At 39.8% G+C, this 19557-nt stretch overlaps 1 protein-coding gene and 2 long non-coding RNA genes across 3 annotated transcripts in view; 1 reads left to right on the forward strand and 2 right to left on the reverse strand.

Moving 5' to 3' along the window:
• Window positions 1-699: 699 nt before the first annotated feature.
• Window positions 700-19557, reverse strand: part of LOC308480979 — a 171657-nt gene continuing 152799 nt past the window's right edge. The window contains exon 3 of the long non-coding RNA XR_013988381.1: window positions 700-867. This is a non-coding gene — a long non-coding RNA (uncharacterized lncRNA). The remainder of the gene's footprint in view (window positions 868-19557) is intronic.
• LOC308480944 lies at window positions 4178-8698 on the reverse strand. The gene is made up of 2 exons (XR_013988333.1): window positions 7374-8698; window positions 4178-4511 (listed from the first exon to the last, which is right to left on the reverse strand). It is a non-coding gene; the product is annotated as an uncharacterized lncRNA (long non-coding RNA).
• Window positions 9025-18986, forward strand: ENPP4 (ectonucleotide pyrophosphatase/phosphodiesterase 4). Its single transcript, XM_081012705.1, has 5 exons — window positions 9025-9163; window positions 11494-11569; window positions 12870-13733; window positions 15176-15346; window positions 16468-18986. The coding sequence occupies exons 3-5, from the start codon at window positions 12911-12913 to the stop codon at window positions 16830-16832; spliced, it is 1359 nt and encodes a 452-aa protein (XP_080868831.1). The 5' UTR covers window positions 9025-9163; window positions 11494-11569; window positions 12870-12910; the 3' UTR covers window positions 16833-18986.

Raw genomic sequence — 19557 nt, forward strand, 5'->3', positions numbered from 1 at the left:
TTCTCCAGGCTAAACATGCCCAGCTCCCTTAGCCGTTCCTCATAAGGCATCATTTCCAGGCCTTTGACCATTTTCGTTGCCCTCCTCTGGACACGTTCCAGTTTGTCAGTGTCCTTCTTGAACTGTGGTGCCCAGAACTGGACACAGTACTCCAGGTGAGGTCTGACCAGAGCAGAATACAGTGGCACTATTACTTCCCTTGATCTAGATGCTATACTCCTACTGATGCAGCCCAGAATTGCATTGGCTTTTTTAGCTGCCGCGTCACACTGTTGGCTCATGTCAAGTTTGTGGTCAACCAAGACTCCTAGATCCTTTTCACATGTACTGCTCTCTAGCCAGGTGTCACCCATCTTGTATTTGTGCCTCTCATTTTTTTTGCCCAAGTGCAATATTTTACATTTCTCCCTGTTAAAATTCATGTTGTTTGTTTTTGCCTAGTTCTCTAATCTGTCAAGGTCGTTTTGAAGTGTGATCCTGTCCTCTGGGGTGTTAGCCACCCCTCCCAGTTTGGTGCCTGATTTACGTATAAGCTGAACAAGCTGTAGCTTAGGGCCCCATTCTCTTAGGGGCCCCCAAAAAAACTTAAAGGGGAAAAACTGGATGTACATTTATAAAATTTAAGATAACAAATAAAATAAAACCTGGATGTACATTTCTAAAATACTGTACAGTGGTACCTCGGGTTAAGTACTTAATTCGTTCCGGAGGTCTGTTCTTAACCTGAAACTGTTCTTAACCTGAAGCACCACTTTAGCTAATGGGGCCTCCTGCTATCACTGTGCCGTCAGAGAGCGATTTCTGCTCTCATCCTGAAGCAAAGTTCTTAACCCGAGGTACTATTTCTGGGTTAGTGGAGTCTGTAACCTGAAGCGTATGTAACCTGAAGCATATGTAACCCGAGGTACCACCGTATAAGATAAAAAATAAATAAAACCTACATACAGCAGAGGCCAATCAAAACAAAAAGTCTATAAGGATTGGGGAATCTTTAAAGAATATTTAGAAAACTATGGAATAAAAGGAAACATCTTGGCAGAATTAGACTGATCCCTATATTGTATAAATAAAAGTTCGTAGGGAGGTAAAAAGAAACTATGTAAGAAATATGTAACTGCGGTATAAAGCAATGGATAGAGAAAGTACAGTGAGATTAATTGGAAGTCAGTTTTAAATTTCTTCTCTATAAGTTTTATAATTGTGTTCAGTATCAGGAATATATATGATGATAATTATATTAATATTGTATCTTATAGCGTAGGGGTTTGTTTGATTTTTCTGTTATTTGTTTGTTTGTTTGTTTACTTGTATGTACATCTGTTTTCTCATAAATGTATTTATTTTAAATTAATAAAGAAAGCTATATTTTTTAAAAACCTACATACAGAAGCAGTGTTTTCTTGTTACAGCAAGTTTCCAGAGACTATGTGTCTTTCAAATTGTGCTTCTAAAGGAACTTCTGTTATTGCCAAATGCCAATGTGCGTGCATTATTAAGTTTGTTATGAATAAAAAATCATTTTAAGCTAGAGCTTAATAATTATTTCACTATTAATATACTTCTTAATTGTATTTCACTATTAAATACTTCTTAATTGTATTTCAGTTCAACAATTATTTTGATAAAATACATATTTTGTTATGTGCAAATGGCTTGAGATACCTATTAGGTCCATAAATTACCATTTAGCATATATTCAACACACAAAAAAAGTGACAATTTATTGTTGACAAAGGACAGCTGGACACATAAAAGGCCTCATCTTCAGAGCTTAGGGCCTCTGACCCATGTTACAGACTCCTGTTCACGTTTCTATAATGCAAACTGGGTTGCCACATTTTCTTTCCTAAACTGCTCCTGTGTCTTTACTGAGAAAGGCTGGAAATGATGTTTGACTTTTTCGTGTGTCTTCCTTTTGGCTTTTCAAGGCAGAGGAACCAACGAGAACCATATATATATATATATATATATATATATATATATATCTCTCTATCCCACCAAAGGAGACTTTCAGGCCAACCCCCCAGCATGCCTACTCAGATGTAAGTCCCACTGAGTTCCATAGGACACTTACAAATAGAATGCAAATCATTGCAGGCTCCTCCAGTTCCTCTCACTAACTCATGATCACACACTTCTCCTTGCCTCCAACCAGTTCACCCATTATGAAAGTGGAGATAGAAAGTAGCTGCATTCAGATAATTTACCTACATGAATACTAAAGGCAAACCTAGACAGCATCCTAAAAAGCAGAGACATCACCTTGCCGATAAAGGTCCGTATAGTTCAAGCTATGGTTTTCCCAGTAGTGATGTATGGAAGTGAGAGCTGGACCATCAAGAAGGCTGATCGCCGAAGAATGGATGCTTTGGAATTCTGGTGCTGGAGGAGACTCTTGAGAGTCCCATGGACTGCAAGAAGATCAAACCAATCCATTCTTAGGGAAATCAGCCCTGAGTGCTCACTGGAAGAACAGATCGTGAAGCTGAGGCTCCAAGAGTTTGGCCACCTCATGAGAAGAGAAGACTCCCTGGAAAAGACCCTGATGTTGGGAAAGATGAAGGGCAGAAGGAGAAGGGGACGACAGAGGACGAGATGGTTGGACAGTGTTCTCAAAGCTACCAGCATGAGTTTGACCAAACTGCGGGAGGCAGTGGAAGACAGGAGTGCCTGGCGTGCTCTGGTCCAGGGGGTCACAAAGAGGCGGACACGACTAAATGACTAAACAACAACAACAACAAAAAGCAAACTTGCAGTTCAGACCAGTGGAACTCCCAGTCCATTGACATTAGGCAAACATGCAGTCCAAGCAGAGTGTGTTACAAGAAGGATGACTTGGTTCCCCCCACCCCACCTTTTTCTTGCAATTTAATGATGTTGCAAAGCCATGGCAGAGGCCCCATCACTGCCACCTACTGACTATTATCGATAGCACACAAAACTACAATCATAAAAAAGCCAAGTACTGTATGTATCCTGCAAAACCAGGCATAAAAATGGCCAGCCTTAGATGGCAAAGGCTTTGACAGCTCCCAAAATCGACTAATTTTTAATGACCCGTGTGCCTTTAATAGCAGCCCCAAATGCCAGATTTTGGCAGGTGAGATTTCTTCCTCATCTTTTTATATTTCTAGGTCATGGGCTGAAAAATTGATGCCAACCAAGAAAGCATTAACAGCAAAGGCTAATAAAGCAAGACTGTCACCTGCTGACAGCTAAAAACATAACTGAATTTTGCTTTAGCAGCTTGAGCTGTGGCATGAAAAATTTATTACACGTTGGAAGCAGGTGGAGGTGAAAGTAGGAAAACTTCAGAGCAGAAAACAGCAGGGAATGCAAAAGAAACCTAAATATAGTGGGTTAATGCTTGATCAGAGCCTATTTTCACAGCAGCAAAGATGATCACAAGGATGCCACATATGCTTCAAGTTAAAAGGAGGGAGAATGTACGGAAACTTAAAAGAGTTTTATCATAATTCATTCTTATTTAGGGATTAAAGGATCTTTCACTTTTGGTTTTCTTAGTTTCTCATTTTCCAGTTTTAAATTCACTTCTCCACATTGCTACAGAAATATGTGAATTTTAAATCCTGATGAAAATTAATCGGTGTTTTAGTGCAAATTTCTCCTGTTAAGCACATTTTTATATGCAGCTTGGCATTTGAACTTGCTGGCATCCGTCTGTCTCGGAAGTAACAAATGTACGATTTTGGCAAGTAGTTTCCCCTAACTTAATGCATTTTTGTATGTTATTCTGATTAATATATTGTCATGTACAATTTGCACAAATATATGCATTTTGGAAAATGCTATGTATTTGACCTGCATCACAAAATTTGGATAAGTGTGAATTTTGAAGGATGGCTGTGCTTTGGTTCTCATATATTTTTCCTGGAAAGTGCAAATGTTGTAATTTGTTTTAAAATGCAAACTGAATCAAATTTGTTCCCCAGCCTCATTCTTATTTAAGTCCCACCTTTTTCCCAAGTAGCTCAATATTGTCTGTCTCCCCCCCCCCCGCAACAACCTTGTGAGGTTGAGAGATAGTGTTCCAAACAACGTCACCAAGCAAGTGAGGATCTGAATCCAGTTCTTCCCAGTCCTAGTTTGGGTTTGCAACCACTATACTACATGGCCTCTCACAGATTTGCAAGAAATGGAAGCATAGGGAACAGAATGGACTCTCAAAATTTTAAAGTTGTCATTCCCTGATAGAGACAATTACACTGTCAGGTTGTCTGCTACCTGATGAAATTGAATTTTTCCAGTTAAGGTCACCTGTGAATTTGGGAACACCAAGCAATCAAAAATACTTCCCCCACCAAAGCGCAAGAACCAGACAAGAGGCGGTTCAGTAAAACTAATCAGGAGCATTGTGAGGAAAGTTGCTGTGCGAGGAGGAAATTGCCTTGATGCCGGCGGTTCTTCTGTTCCTTGGAGGCTGAAAATAATCAGGAAAGTTCAGCAGCCAGCTTTGCTTTCAAAATATTTCAGGGGGATTGGAGATTAGCCTGGCGAAATGAAAACAGACTTGTAAGCAGCAGCTCTAGCATGTAGTTCCCATTCCCTTCTCTCTGGAGCAGCCTTTGCCAACCTGGTGCCCTCCAGGTGTTTGGCAAAACAGCTCAACTCCCATCAGCCCCATCCAGTGCAGCTCTCAATTTACCTCTGCCCCACCTATCCTGTTGAAGATAAGCCCCCTGAGGAAGGCATTGAGTCTCTAGCACACCACAGGTGCTAAATCAGGAATTATTTATAAATTTATAAATTCATAAATGAGGAACCAGTAGGCCTCCATATGTTGTTGGACTACAACTGTTGGCCATTCAGGGTGGGGCTGATAGGAGCTGGAGTCTCACTACCTGGAGGGCAACAGGCCCTTTCATTTTTTAAAAAAATATTTATTGCTTTATTAGTTTTAAAAAGAAAATTTATATCAACCAAAAAGAACCAAAGATTACTACGATTTACAAAGGATAAATTAAATTCTTACAACATAACTTCCATTGTGACTTCCAGCCACCCCATCAAGGGTCCCGGTTTTCTTTTATGTAACCCGCTTTTCATTATCTCTTCAAACTTTGCCCAAGTTTTATTTTTGCAAAGTTTTCTATGTTCATACAGGAATCAGTCTAAACCTGCCAGCGGATTCACATTTTTACAATGCTCTTCAAGGTATTTTCTATGAATGTCCCACTCTCTAATAAAAGTTTGTTCTGTATTGTCTCTAATTCTTCCTGTCATTCTTGCTAGTTCTGTATATTCCAATAGTTTTGCCTGCCAGTCCAGTTTAGTCGGGGTAGTTTCTCCTTTCCATTTTTTGCTATTAAAATTTTTGCTGCAACTGTTGCATACATAAAGACCTTCCTCATATTTTTAGGAATGTCTGTATCAATTATACCCAGTAGAAAGGCTTCAGACTTTTTTACAAAGGAGATTTTTAACATCTTTCATATTTTATTCCTTAGATTAGTCTTTCCATATTTCTATAATGTATGAAAGTTCTTTCCCGTAGCTGGTGCTGTATCCAATATTATTTATTTAGGGGTCCTATCAAAGATCATATTTCTTGTGTTCTTTCTTTCGAAGTACTCCCCAGATGCATCAACAGTTAAATTATTATTAATAAAATATTTTTTTTCTATAGCATTTTAAAATCCTGTTAATTAACTCAGTGATTTTGCTGGTGGGACAGAACATTGGCGAGTGAGAGTAGGGGGCATATTTTTATTTTTTACTGAGTACCTAGTACTTATCCTAATTGTATGCCTTTTGTTCCTATTTTACCTTTAAAAGTAAAATAGCAAATAAATAAATGAAAATCATTTTAAAAATGAAAGCAGATTGCTGTGCTTTGTGCAACTGCCCAGCTAAAATAAATCCTTATGAATCAGTGCCCTGTGCACACTAACCTAGGAGAAAAGCTCAAATTGTTGTTGTTGGTGGTGGTGTTATTATTATGCCTTTTCCCCAGGGACTCAAGGCAGCTTACAGATAAAATAGAGACAGCTAATCATTTAGATAAAACAATAATGAATGTGTATGTGTGTATATTAAAATATATCTATTAAAATATATAAATATTTACAGTAAAAACATTACAAATCACCATCCCAGCCCTTTCCATCAAATGAATGCAAGTGGGATTTTTGCATCTAAAATACATAATACAGTAATCAGGGCAGACTCTGACAGACTGAAGCACTGGAGTTTACGAGAATATGAAGATGCATCACTCTGCTTGATCCAGAGGATGCAGTTAGTGCAGGATGCTGCAGCACAATTGCTGACAGGAGGCCTTGCCAGCATACGACAGAGGTCTGCACTGGTTGCCCATCAGCTACCGGGCCAAGTTCTTCTCTCCCCCCCCCCCCCACTTTATTTGATAAATTAAAAAAGAAACATAACGTAGAATTTGCATTACAAGTTGATAGAAACAGTTGTTGTTTGGTCGTTTAGTCATGTCTGACTCTTCGTGACCCCCTGGACCAGAGCACGCCAGGCACTCCTGTCTTCCACTGCCTCCCGCAGTTTGGTCAAACTCATGCTGGTAGCTTCGAGAACACTGTCCCACCATCTCATCCTCTGCCGTCGCCTTCTCCTTGTGCCCTCCATCTTTCCCAACATTAGGGTCTTTTCCAGGGAGTCTTCTCTTCTCATGAGGTGGCTAAAGTCTTGGAGCCTCAACTTCAGGATCTGTCCTTCCAGTGAGCACTCAGGGCTGGTTTCCTGAAGAATGGAGAGGTTTGATCTTCTTGCAGTCCATGGGACTCTCAAGAGTCTCCTCCAGCACCAGAATTCAAAAGCATCAGTTCTTTGGCGATCAGCCTTCTTTATGGTCCAGCTCTCACTTCCATACATCACTACTGGGAAAACCATGGCTTTAACTATACGGACCTTTGTTGGCAAGGTGATGTCTCTGCTTTTTAAGATGCTGTCTAGGTTTGTCATTGCTTTCCTCCCAAGGAGCAGGCGTCTTTTAATTTCGGGACTGCTGTCACCATCTGCAGTGATCATGGAACCCAAGAAATTAAAACTCTCACTGCCTCCATTTCTTCCCCTTCTATTTGCCAGGTGATGGGACCAGTGGCCATCAAAGGAAAAAACACTAATAATTTTCTAGTTAACTACAATATCATCTTCCATTCTATTATTCTACATTTCATATCTTTATACATGACTTCCTGTCCACGCCCAATGTATTTACCCAGTATATTTACTTTAGAAAACTACTTGTACTAAAATAAATTTCATAATTCAGTTATGTTCATAATAAACCTAACGTCTTCTTCACTAAACCCTTTGTCTTATTTTACTTCAAACATTTTATTGTTTAAACAGAAATCATTCAAACGCTGCCATAGTTGCCACACCTTGATTATAGTTCTGTAAATCAGGCAATCCAGGTGAGAACTTGGTTGTTTTGTGCCTTTTCGCTGCCTTCCTTTCAGCCCCCACTTAAAAACATTTTCATTTGGGCAAAACTAACCAGGTGCTTAGAAATGCTGGGGTGGGCTTTTTAAAAATCTGTTTTAACTTCCCGTGTGTTTTTAAAGCACCGTTGTAAAAAGAAAAATAACTGACTTTATTGTTTTGTCCTTTTTTTTGCAAACTGCTTCAAGGTGGTTGTTTTTTAAAAAAAACCAAACCTTTTTTTAATAAAAAAGATAAAAATTAAATTGAATTTTATGAGAGAAATAAAACAAAGCAAAAAAAGGAGCCAAAATTTGATACCGGCAAGCGAGAGCTCAGGTAGTTTCGAGGTATTTATTTTAAAAACAAAACAAAACAAAACACACCACCACCACTTTGGTTAATTTTTATCTTTAAAAATAAAATAAAATCAAGTGGTCTCTTGAATTTTATGAGGTAAATAAATAAAACAAAGCAAAAAAAGGAGCCAAAATTTGATACCGGCAAGCAAGAGCTCAGGTAGGTTTGAGGTAGGTTTTTTAAAAAACAATACCACCACTTTGGTTCATTTTTATCTTTAAAAATAATAATAATCAAGTGGTCTCTTGAACCTAGCTGTCAACTTTTCCCTTTTCTTGCGAGGAATCCTATTCGGAATCAGGGAATTTCCCTTCAAAAAAGGAAAAAGTTGACAGCTATGCTCTTGAATTTTATGAGGCAAATAAATAAAATAAACCAAAAAAAGGAGCCAAAATTTGATACCGGCAAGCAAGAGCTCAGGTAGGTTTGAGGTATTTTTTAAAAAAACAAAACACACCACCACCACTTTGGTTAATATTTATCTTTAAAAATAAAATAAAATCAAGTGGTCTCTTGAATTTTATGAGGTAAATAAATAAAACAAAGAAAGAAAAAAAAGGTGCCAAAATTTTAGGCCGGCAAACGAGAGCTCAGGTAGGTTTTTTTTTAAAAAAAACAACAAACCACCACCATCACTTTGGTTAATTTTTATCTTTAAAAATAAAATAATATGAAGTGGTCTCTTGAATTTTATGAGGTAAATAAATAAAACAAAGCAAAAAAAGGAGCCAAAATTTGATACCGGCAAGCAAGAGCTCAGGTAGGTTTGAGGTGTTTTTTTAAAAAAACAAAACACACCACCACCACTTTGGTTAATTTTTATCTTTAAAAATAAAATAAAATCAAGTGGTCTCTTGAATTTTATGAGGTAAATAAATAAAACAAAGCAAAAAAAGGAGCCAAAATTTTAGGCCGGCAAACGAGAGCTCAGATAGGTTTTTTTTAAAAAAAACAAACAAACCACCACCATCACTTTGGTTAATTTTTATCTTTAAAAATAAAATAATATGAAGTGGTCTCTTGAATTTTATGAGGTAAATAAATAAAATAAACCAAAAAATGGGGCCAAAACTGTAGACCAGCAAGCGAGCGCTAAGGAAGCCCCTCAGCGAACTGCCCCGCTGCCGGCCTGACGCACCTGTCAAGGAGGCTGACATGATGCTGATGGTATATATACCGACCCGCTGGGACCAATGGGGATCCGGGGTCTGAGGGCCCGCTTGACCAATCAGAGGGCGGCCCCCCCCCCCGCCTTCTCCGAAGGTTCCGGGCCGTTAATGGCCGTTGGTCCAGGTGACGGCGGGCGGCGGCCAGTGCGCAGGCGCAGCCGACTCCGCCGCCGCCGCCGGCGACGCCTGAGGAGGAAGATGGAGGAGGAAGGAAAGTTGAGGTAAAGCGGCGGGGAGAGCGCGCTTATTTCCGACGGCGGGCGGGCGGCGGGGTCGGCAGGAGGGGTTGAGCGAGGGGGGTCTTGGTGGGTTTGAGGGGGCGGCTGAGGCGACCCCAAGGTCCGACGGCCCCCCTCTCGTTTTAAACGGCTGCCGGGCGGGTGGTGCTCCTCTCCAGAAGTGGCTGCAACTACGAAATACAGGGGAGGGAAGATATTATTATTATTATTATTATTATTATTATTATTATTATTACTGCTACTATTTATTTATTTATTATCAGTGCTGGATTTACGTGTAAGCGAAACAAGCTCTAGCTTAGGGCCCCACTCTCTTGGGTGGCCCCCCCAAAAAATTTAAAAGGGGGGGAACTGGATGTACATTTCCAAAATATAAGATTAAAAAACCCCAAATAAAATAAAACCTACATACAGCAACAGTGTTTGGTGTTAGATTCAGGTAGGTAGGTGGTCTGACACAGGTGGATTCAGGTAGGTAGGTGTTGGTCTGACGCAGTATATATATATATATATATATACACACACACACACACACACACACACACTGTATTTATATATAAATAAAGAGAGCTGAGTGGGGGGTGCTTGTGTAATCTCACTGTATACAAGTTGTACAAGTGACAATAAAGTATTTATATAAATGTCCAGTATCACCTTAGAGACCAACTAAGTTTGTTCTTAGTATAAGCTTTCGTGTTCATGCACACTTCTTCAGATACTCTGAAACAGAAGTCGCCAGACCCTTGTATAAGTGTTTGGTGTTGTGTAGGCTCCTATAATAAATAATAAAAATAATAAATTTTTATTTATACCCCGCCCTCCCCAGCCAAGACTGGGCTCAGGGGCGGCTAACAACCAATAATAAAAACAAGTTGATTAAAATACAATTTAAAAGATTAAGATACTGTACAACATTAAAACATTAGGATGCAGCCTCTTCACAGGAGGAGAAAGGAAAAAGAAAGAGATGTATGATGTAAGTAATGTGCCTCCGATCATTTTAAGTTAGAGCTTAATAATGATTTCACTATTAATATGTTGTTATACTACTTCTTAATTGTATTTCAGTTCAACAATTACATTGATAAAATACATATTTTGTTATGTGCAAATGGCTTTAGATACCTATTAGGTCCATAAATCAACACACACAAAACAGCGGCAATTTGTTGTTGGCAAAGGACTGCTGGACATATGAAGGGCTCCATTACCTTCAGTAGCTTAGGGCCTCATCAAACCTAAATCCGGCCCTGATTATTATTATTATTATTATTATTATTATTATTATTATTTTGCAAGCTGCTTTATCTTACCCAAAGCAACTTGCAACCCAAAGGTTAATTGCTTTGAGGGTTTTGGTTTAGTTTCTTTTTGCTTTTGTTTCAACAGCCAAGCGCTCTTTTTTCTTCTTCTTTTTATTGGGTTCTTTTTTTTTATGACAAGACCATAAAAAGTGAAGGAACAAAAACATACAAACAAACAAAAGAAAAAGAAAAAAGACAAAGCAACACATACAAAAAGAAAACAAACCAACATCAATTCATAACATAACATTAATTGCCATAGCCCAAAACCGAGATGGAGGGAAGTCAATCACTTAACAGCCAAGCGCTCTTTAACTGCTATGGAATAAATAAAGGAGAGGGGTGGCAGCCCTGTGGTTGTGGGGCAGTTGGCTCTGGACTCAAGATGCTGTCCGGGGTGTGTGGAAGGGGGGTAGTAAGTGCTCTTTAAGAACAGGGTTTGGGCTTTCCGTCATTTCTGCGATGACCTTGAGGACACAGGTGTCCCCTTGGCACAGGGTTTGGGCTCGGTTAAACGGGCACAGAGGGAAACTGCATGGGCCTTAAAGAAATCTCTTTTTAAATAAAGTGGCCTTGAAGAGTTCCAGTGCGGAAAGATTGGGCATCTTAATATAAGCAATTGTATGATTTGTGTTGTTTTATATTAGATGTTGCTGTTACTTTATTAGCTGTTATTTTTTGTGGTTATGGTTTTGGTAGTTGTATTATAAATTGTGGTAACCTGCCCTGGGACCTTAGGGTGAAGGGTGGGTAAAATAATAAAATACTTTGTAGTAGGCTATTGATTTGTAATGGAGAGCAAAGCTAAATAATAGCAAATATTTCTGGTCCATAGAAGAGTTAAGTAAGAACCTGAGAGTTCTGTAATTGGCTTTCTTTAGCTGTCTTATTTGCTGAAATTTTACCTGTGCAAACAAATAAATTCTAAAAGGTACCTTAAAAAATATATTTTAAAAGTCTATCTCTAATGTAGATTTTTTTTTCTTTTTAATTTTTATTTACACAAAGGTTTTTCCAAATGAGTTTCTCTGAGTGTTGGAGAAAATATTGAACATAGTGACTTGGGCTAGGAATCTTAAATGAGGTAAGCTTCACTGAGAAATTATTTAACTGTGTTCAAGTTACATTAATCTTGTGAACTACCGTGAGATCTTGTGATGAAGGGCACTATATAATCTAATAAATAATAATAATAATAAATACAGGGAGGGCTATGGTTCAATCTGCTTTGTATGCAAAAGGGCAGTTGATGGCATCTTCAGGGTCTAAAACCCTGAAGAATCATTGCCAATGTAGACAATATTATCTGATTTGTTATAAGGTAGCTTTCTGTGTTCCTAAATGAATACAAATTATTTAACTTAAGTTATGTTAACTTACGTTACTTATGCAAGTATTTATATAGCACAAATTATCGTATATAACCAGGTGGCATACAGCAATACAGTGGTACCTCGGGTTACATACGCTTCAGGTTACAGACTCCACTAACCCAGAAATATTACCTTGGGTTAAGAACTTTGCTTCAGGATGAGAACAGAAATTGCACGGCAGCAGCAGGATGCCCCATTAGCTAAAGTGGTGCTTCAGGTTAAGAACTGACCTCCAGGACAAATTAAGTTCTTAACCCAAGGTACCACTGTATATGCAATAAAATATCATTAAAACAGTATAAAACAAGCACTAAAATGATTAAATTTGACTTGTTGAATAAGTCTTCATGAGAAATTAGACCCCCCCCAACCAATGGGTGTCTGCCAAATTTCTGTTGGAAGAGTTCCACAGCATGAGACCAGCTACAGATATTTATTTGTAGTGCTGGGAATGAAGAACTAAGAGTATTGTTGTGGCATCAGATTTAAAACCAGGAAGTAGAACCTGGTCTAGCTGTTTAGTAAGTTGTACAGGCAAATAGAGAACTACAGGAGTAAGATTGGGGGCGGAGCATTAACTGCATAAAATGAAGTATCGTACTAGGTGCTGAGCTTTTTCTAAATTGTCATTTCTAAGTAATAAAATCAAAAAGTATTTTAAATTTTCTAGCATAGCAAGAAATTGTTGCTATGGACAAGCTCCATGGGATGGGACTTGAATGCACTGTGTTACAGAGGTCCAGTCATCTCTGTGTGCCTGAGATCAGACAGTAGCATTGGGAGAGTGCTTTTTGTGCCCCTACCAGTTATGGTGCGAAGGTACAACAGGGTGGTATTTTATCCCTAGGGGATAAAATTTATGATGGGGATTTTAGACAATAGTTGGCTTAAATAGAATATAAACTGGGTTTTGTAGGAACTTTAATTGAGATGGACTAATTTAGATTACTTTAAATGAAATCTATTTTGAACTGATGTTCTTAGTGACACTTTCTAATTACTTTCTTCTAGGTATATCTTCCACATCCTTGTGTTTTGAAACCTTTTCCACAATGCATTTAATACTGGGATTCTTCTTTTATGGAATCATTTGTTGCTCTGGTAGTCATTCTGCTTATGCACCAATGCCCAGATTACTACTAGTTTCTTTTGATGGCTTCAGGGCTGATTATCTGAAGAAATATGAATTTCCACATCTCCAGAATTTTATTAAGGATGGTGTTTTAGTGGAAGACATTACCAATGCTTTCATCACAAAAACCTTCCCAAATCATTACAGTATAGTCACAGGGCTGTATGAGGAAAGCCATGGTATTGTGGCAAATGAAATGTTTGATGCTGCTACTAATAAAACATTTTCACAATTCAATGACAAAGACCCATTTTGGTGGAATGAGGCAGTTCCTATTTGGGTGACCAACCAGTTGCAGGAAAACAGAACGAGTGCTTCTGCAATGTGGCCTGGCTCAGATGTAAAAATTCACAATACTACCCCTCATTTTTTTATGAAATATGATTCTGCAATAGGTTTCAATGAACGGGTGAAAAACATCATTGCTTGGCTGAACAGTTCTAACCCCCTAGTCAGTTTTGCTACTCTTTATTGGGAAGAACCAGATGCAAGCGGGCACAAGTATGGGCCAGAAGATACGAAAAACATGATTGGAGTATTAAAAGAAGTGGATAATTTGATTGGCTTGCTTGTTGAGAAGCTAAAGGCTTCCAAATTGTGGGAGGAAATTAATGTTATAATTACAAGTGATCATGGCATGGCACAGTGTTCCCCGGACAGGCTGATCAAACTGGATGACTGCATTGACCGTAATAGCTACACTCTAGTAGACAAGAGCCCAGTTGCTGCAATACTGCCAAAAAGTAAGTATGTTCTTAATATATGTTGATTTTGTTTTTAAAAAGCATAATTTTGATGCTTTAACATGAGACTTAAGACCAAAGCAGTCAAGATACGAGAGATTAGAGATCAAATCTCTGAACTTGAAAAACACGTCCAGCAAGATTTTGATTTTGGTGAGTGAAGCTGTGCTGTTTGGCGGCTTCTGTTTTCCTGGGGGATTGATGGGGGTGGGGTGTCAGAGGGCGCTAAGCATCTATATCATAGCTCTTCAAGGAAGAGAGTAAGAAAACTTTATAGTGCCATCTGTTGTTGCACTTCTAATATAGCAAATGTGTTTATGGTAACATTGGGAACTTTTGAAATGACCTGTTTTCTAATATAGTTGTTGCATAAGCCCTCCTTTGGGTGTGGTGCTGGTGTGGCACCCCACCCCTTGCATCACAGTGTCCATCACCTTACATAGGTGGGGAACCTCCTATGGAAACTCCCTGCACATTTTAAGCCCCTATGCTATGGGGGAGATTCCAAGGCTTCCCAGTTTAGACTTCACCTTCCAACTTGTGGAGATGATAGACATAGCGGTGGTGTGGAGTAGAGCTTAGTATGCTCATCTCTGCCCGTGCAAAGCATTTACACTTGAGTAGCATGCCTGCGTAGGGCAGTGGTTGACAATATAACTTACTAACATTAAAGGCTAAAATGTGGGTTTCACTTTACCTTCAATATGTTATAGAACCTGGGAGGTAAAGGTAAAGGTACCCCTGCCCATACGGGCCAGTCTTGACAGACTCTAGGGTTGTGCGCTCATCTCACTCTAGAGGCCGGGAGCCAGCGCTGTCCGCAGACACTTCTGGGTCACGTGGCCAGCGTGACGACGCTGCTCCGGCGAACCGGCACCAGCGCAGCACACGGAAACGGCGTTTACCTTCCCGCTATAAAGCGGTACCTATTTATCTACTTGCACTTAAGGGTGCTTTCGAACTGCTAGGTGGGCAGGAGCTGGGACCGAACAACGGGAGCTCACCCCGCTGCGGGGATTCGAACCGCCGACCATGCGATCGGCAAGTCCTAGGCGCTGAGGTTTTACCCACAGCGCCACCTGCGTCCCATAGAACCTGGGAGACCAGGGTTCAAATTCCCACTCGGTTATGAAGCTCACTGGGTGCCCTTGGGTCAGCTGTTGTAGCCTAATCGACCTCACAGGCTTGTTGTGAGGATAAAATGGGGAGCATATGCCACCTCAAGCTTTTTTGGAGGAAAGGTGGGCTGTAAATATAATACTTAAATATACATAAAGGCCCAGAGCAAAGTACTGGGCCAAATAAATACTGCAATAGGATTAAACATGTGATCCGCATTGAACTTGCAGCTTGGATGAGGGTGGGGAATGCACTTCAAATGGTAAATGTTCAGGCTTTACAAAAGATAATAAGAGTATGCTTCCTTGCTTTATACTTTTCAGATGAAACATATGTATATAACATGCTGAAAAACTGCAGCACTTACATGAAGATTTATCTTAAAGAAGAGATTCCAGACCATTACCACTACCATCACAATGAGCGCATTCAGCCCATAATTTTGGTTGCTGATGAAGGCTGGACAATTGTACAGAATGAGTCTCTTTCACGGTGTAAGTGTATTCCTTTTGGATGTTTTCTCTTGGCCTGATTTGGAGCAAGTTACTCCCTTTCATGTGGAAGGTACATAGTCATGCAGAGTGCAAAAGCATCCCCACCTAAACATTGGAGCTGCCTAGAAACACCTGCAGTCATGAAAGCTGAGTTTCATTGCCAAGGCATGCAGCAAATATTATTGCCGCTTATCACACCTTAGTTCAGACTAACACTGGTGGTTCCAAAGTCACCTTCTGGCTTCCTAAACACAGACTGTATACATAGTACAACTTTAAAGCACACTTGAAACATTCCCTCAGATAATTCTGGACATTGTTGTTTACCCTTTAGAGTTGCAGGTCCCTGCAGCCCTTAACAAACTACAATGCCAAGAATTCTTTGAGGGAAAGAGTGCACTTTGAATGTGCTTTAAAGGTGTAGCGTGTACAGAGCCTCAGTGAGTCAGCTCAACTTTTATGTACATAAATGTTCAGCCAACCAAGCCATAGCCACCAGGGTTAGAATGTATGTTACTGTCCCTGAGGGGTGGGGTTTACTGCCCTCTGTGTAAAGTAACAGCTACCAGTCCTCCTAGAAGGCTGGGATAGTGACCTCCAAATAGTCTTAGTCATGCTGGGCACCTGTTGTTGTCCAATGGTTGGGATGATGGAGTTATAATCCAGCATCATCTGGAAGCCACCATGCTGGCTTTCCCAGCTACAGGGAGATAAAGGCATACATAGAACTAAACCTGCTCCTGGTGTTCCCAGTGTGTGGAATAACAAGCAGGGTTTACCTGCTTTCACCTGCAAAAACAAAGTAACTTTATTCCTGTGGTATATTTTTAGACATCTTGGTGAAGAACAAAGGTTATGCAGGTGACATGTAATTCAAAGGCATAGCTAACTCTATTACCTAATATTTGGAAACTTGCAGGGAGGATAACCATCTTAGTGGATGGTTGATTTGGAAAGTGCAATACCTTGTACAATAGTATCATACCAATCTGTATTGGGGTGGGGGTGGGAATACTTTGAAGAACCTGCACTTTTATGGTTCCGGGATTATCTTTAGGGGGGATATATCTGTTCAGGTTGAAGCTTAGCACATTAACAACTCTTGCATTCCCTTTTTCCAGTAGGAGACCACGGCTATGATAACTCCCTTCCAAGTATGCATCCATTTTTGGCAGCTCACGGGCCTGCTTTTCGCAAAGGTTACAGGCAAAATAGCATTTATACGGTTGATATTTATCCAATGATGTGTCACATCCTGGGCTTGATGCCTCAGCCCAATAATGGCACCTTGAGCCACGCCAAGTGCTTATTAGCTGACCAGTGGTGTATCAATGTCCCTGAGGCCATTGGAATAGTCATTGGTGTCTTCATTGTGTTAACGACACTTACGTGCCTTATAATAATCATGAAGAGCAGAACGGCTTCCGTGCATCCATTTTCCCGACTTCAGCTTCAGGAAGACGACGACGATCCCTTAATTGGATAATATACACTGATTTGTTTTGAAAACTGGATATGATACGAAACTTACACTGGATAACATCTTATGATGCACTTTAATAAATACCAACCCAGAAGACTGCAGAAGAACATTGCCTCTCTGAAAAAGAAACTCTGAATACAGACCTGGTTTTGTAATGGAAAAGGCAATGCATCACTGTTAAACTTTCAGTTAATAAAGTATCTGCTAGAGTAGTATGATGAGGACTGTGAGATTTAAATGTTTGCCAATGATGCTGCTTTCGGGCATTTCTTACGTAACTCTGGAGATACCCTGGCAACTCCTGAAATCTGGTGGGGGCAAGATCTGTTTCTGCTAGCTGATGGAGATGATTATTGCACTTTCTTGTATTCAGCACAATGCTGAAAGGGTAAATTATTTAAGTTAGAGGCAACTTAGCCACAGACACCCTTAGTGCTATGTAGATCACATCAGTCCCTGTAAGCTAGAAATACTTATTGGGGAAATGTGAATAAAAGCCATTTTAAATGTTGCTTCCTGCTCTGTGGATTGCAGGCACAGAGGGCTTTTTAGTTGCAAACATTTAGTTGAAGCAACATTTAAATATGCTGTGACTTATTTTATGTGTTTATGTGCATATGGTAACTTCAGGATTTTGGAAATAGGTATTTTTTAGTTTATTTTATGAACTTGCAAAACTGATAGTACTGTACTTTAAATTAGCAATCCTCCCTTCTAATAGACCAAAGCAGCTCCCAAGTTCTGCTTCTACTTTGTGGTTGCGTGTACCTCTGATTGATTTCTTTCTCTGGACAAGATTAACAATTTTTTGTTACCTAAATATAGACTCAAGTAGTTGAGATTCCTTTCTGCTTTTAACCGAAGAGTATAACGTGCATACCTTGATTTGAGCTAAGAAGCTACTATGAATATTCAGGGTTGTTGTTTTTTTAACTTCCTAGAATCATCCAACCTACATGCAGACTATTTGTAATTTGGACAAGGTACTATACAGTAGAATGTGTGTCAGTCTGAAGGTTAGAGGCTCAGGGAGAAATGACTACTCGGTGTACAAAGTGGCCATATGTTTAATCATTAGTATTTCAAGCATGGCTAGAGATTTGTACAGACCCTTTGCTCATAGTTACAGCAATGGGGTTAGAAGTCCTTTGGTTACACTCCAAAGTGACCAGTTATATTTCCATTTACTTTTTTGAGCTGCTGTAAGGAACAGAAACAAACCTACCGGTATGTAGTAGCAATAGTGGAAGGTGACATGCTTTCAGATTAAGAGTGTAAAAGTTGGTGAAGATGCATGTCCTGGGTTATGCTTTTCATTGCCTCTTTTCAAGTCACAGGCACCCTTGGGTAACCCTGCTTGAGCTTCTGACACAAGCAAAGCTTGTGTGCAGAGAAATTAACTTCGGGTTTGTGAGTGGTCTGTAATCGTAGGAACGGTGGTTTGCTAAAGGCATTGGGAATTGTGAGGTAAACGGGGGTTACCAGGATTCTTTGGGGGAAGTATTGTGGCTTAAATGCACAGCGCGTGCAGCCTTTGAAGTCCATCTTTACGTAGTATTATGGGGGAGGATCTTGTCTCTACTGCTGCTGGTGTTCTGTTTGATGCTCTTTGTGAGAAACAAGTCAAGATTATCAGAATAGTGTTGGGAGATGCAATGTAATACCATGACTCATAGGAAGTGATGCTAAATGATCCCCCCCACCCCCTTACATGTGGCTGTGCTGTACAAGCCTGATAATGCTTCAGTAGTTCCTGGGAGTTTTAACCCTTGCAATATAGCTACTTGAAAATTGGTAGCAATCAGTCAAAGTGAAAAAGCACACACGTTCTTGCAAATCAATACTCTTGTTTAATATGCACCAAGTAAGAAAACAGTCTACCAAATAAAACAGCAATTATGAATGGTGATCCACTTCACAGGGCTGTGGAATACTGTTACTGAAAAGTTCTGTCTTTCCTGGAGATGTGTAGCTGGGTTACATGTCCAGGCAGGAAGGATAAACCCAAGCTGATGAAGTGGAAAAGCAATACCAAATATGAGCTATATTTTGAATGTTAAAGGGGTGGTGCCTTAACTAGATATTTATGTTTGCATTACTTGGGGGTTTTATGGAAAAGCTTTGTCCTTATGAATTAAAAAAAATGTTCTGGTTTAACTTTTGGCTACAAGGCTCTGACTATATTCATTCTAGAATGTGTACCTGCAGAGGTAACCTCAATTTCTAACCAGCCCACCTTTTGGGTTTGTTCTTGTTTGCCCTCTTCTGTGGCCAATGCAGGATTTAACCCTGTCCTACCCATTGGCTGATGTCACAAGTCATAAACTACTTACAGTGGTACCTCGGGTTACGTACACTTCAGGTTACATATGCTTCAAGTTACAGACTCTGCTAACCCAGAAATATTGCTTCAGGTTAAGAACTTTGCTTCAGGATGAGAACAGAAATCGTGCTGCGGCGGCAGCGGGAGGCCCCATTAGTTAAAGTGGTACTCAGGTTAAGAACAGTTTCAGGTTAAGTACAGACCTCCAGAACGAATGAAGTACTTAACCCGAGGTACCACTGTATTTAAATTACAACAGTCCACATAATATGAAAACCCTGTTCACCCTTTTCAGCATGTCAATAGTTCGTTGTATTCCTCTCCTGCCAAATAGTTTGAAACCAAAAGTTCTCTTTGGGAAAATTCTGTTATTTTAGTTTTGTACTAGTGGGAAAATTCCAGCAT

Source organism: Podarcis pityusensis (genome assembly GCF_964106645.2).
Source record: "Podarcis pityusensis genome assembly, chromosome: 7".
NCBI classification, from domain to species: domain Eukaryota; kingdom Metazoa; phylum Chordata; class Lepidosauria; order Squamata; family Lacertidae; genus Podarcis; species Podarcis pityusensis.

Bases quoted from the DNA above. Each gene is read 5' to 3' on its own strand.
- ENPP4 (XM_081012705.1), top strand. From the start codon at position 12,911: ATGCATTTAATACTGGGATTCTTCTTTTATGGAATCATTTGTTGCTCT. The intron at 13,734-15,175 runs GTAAGTATGTTC...TATACTTTTCAG, and splicing joins TGCTGCAATACTGCCAAAAA to ATGAAACATATGTATATAAC. The intron at 15,347-16,467 runs GTAAGTGTATTC...CCCTTTTTCCAG, and splicing joins GAATGAGTCTCTTTCACGGT to TAGGAGACCACGGCTATGAT.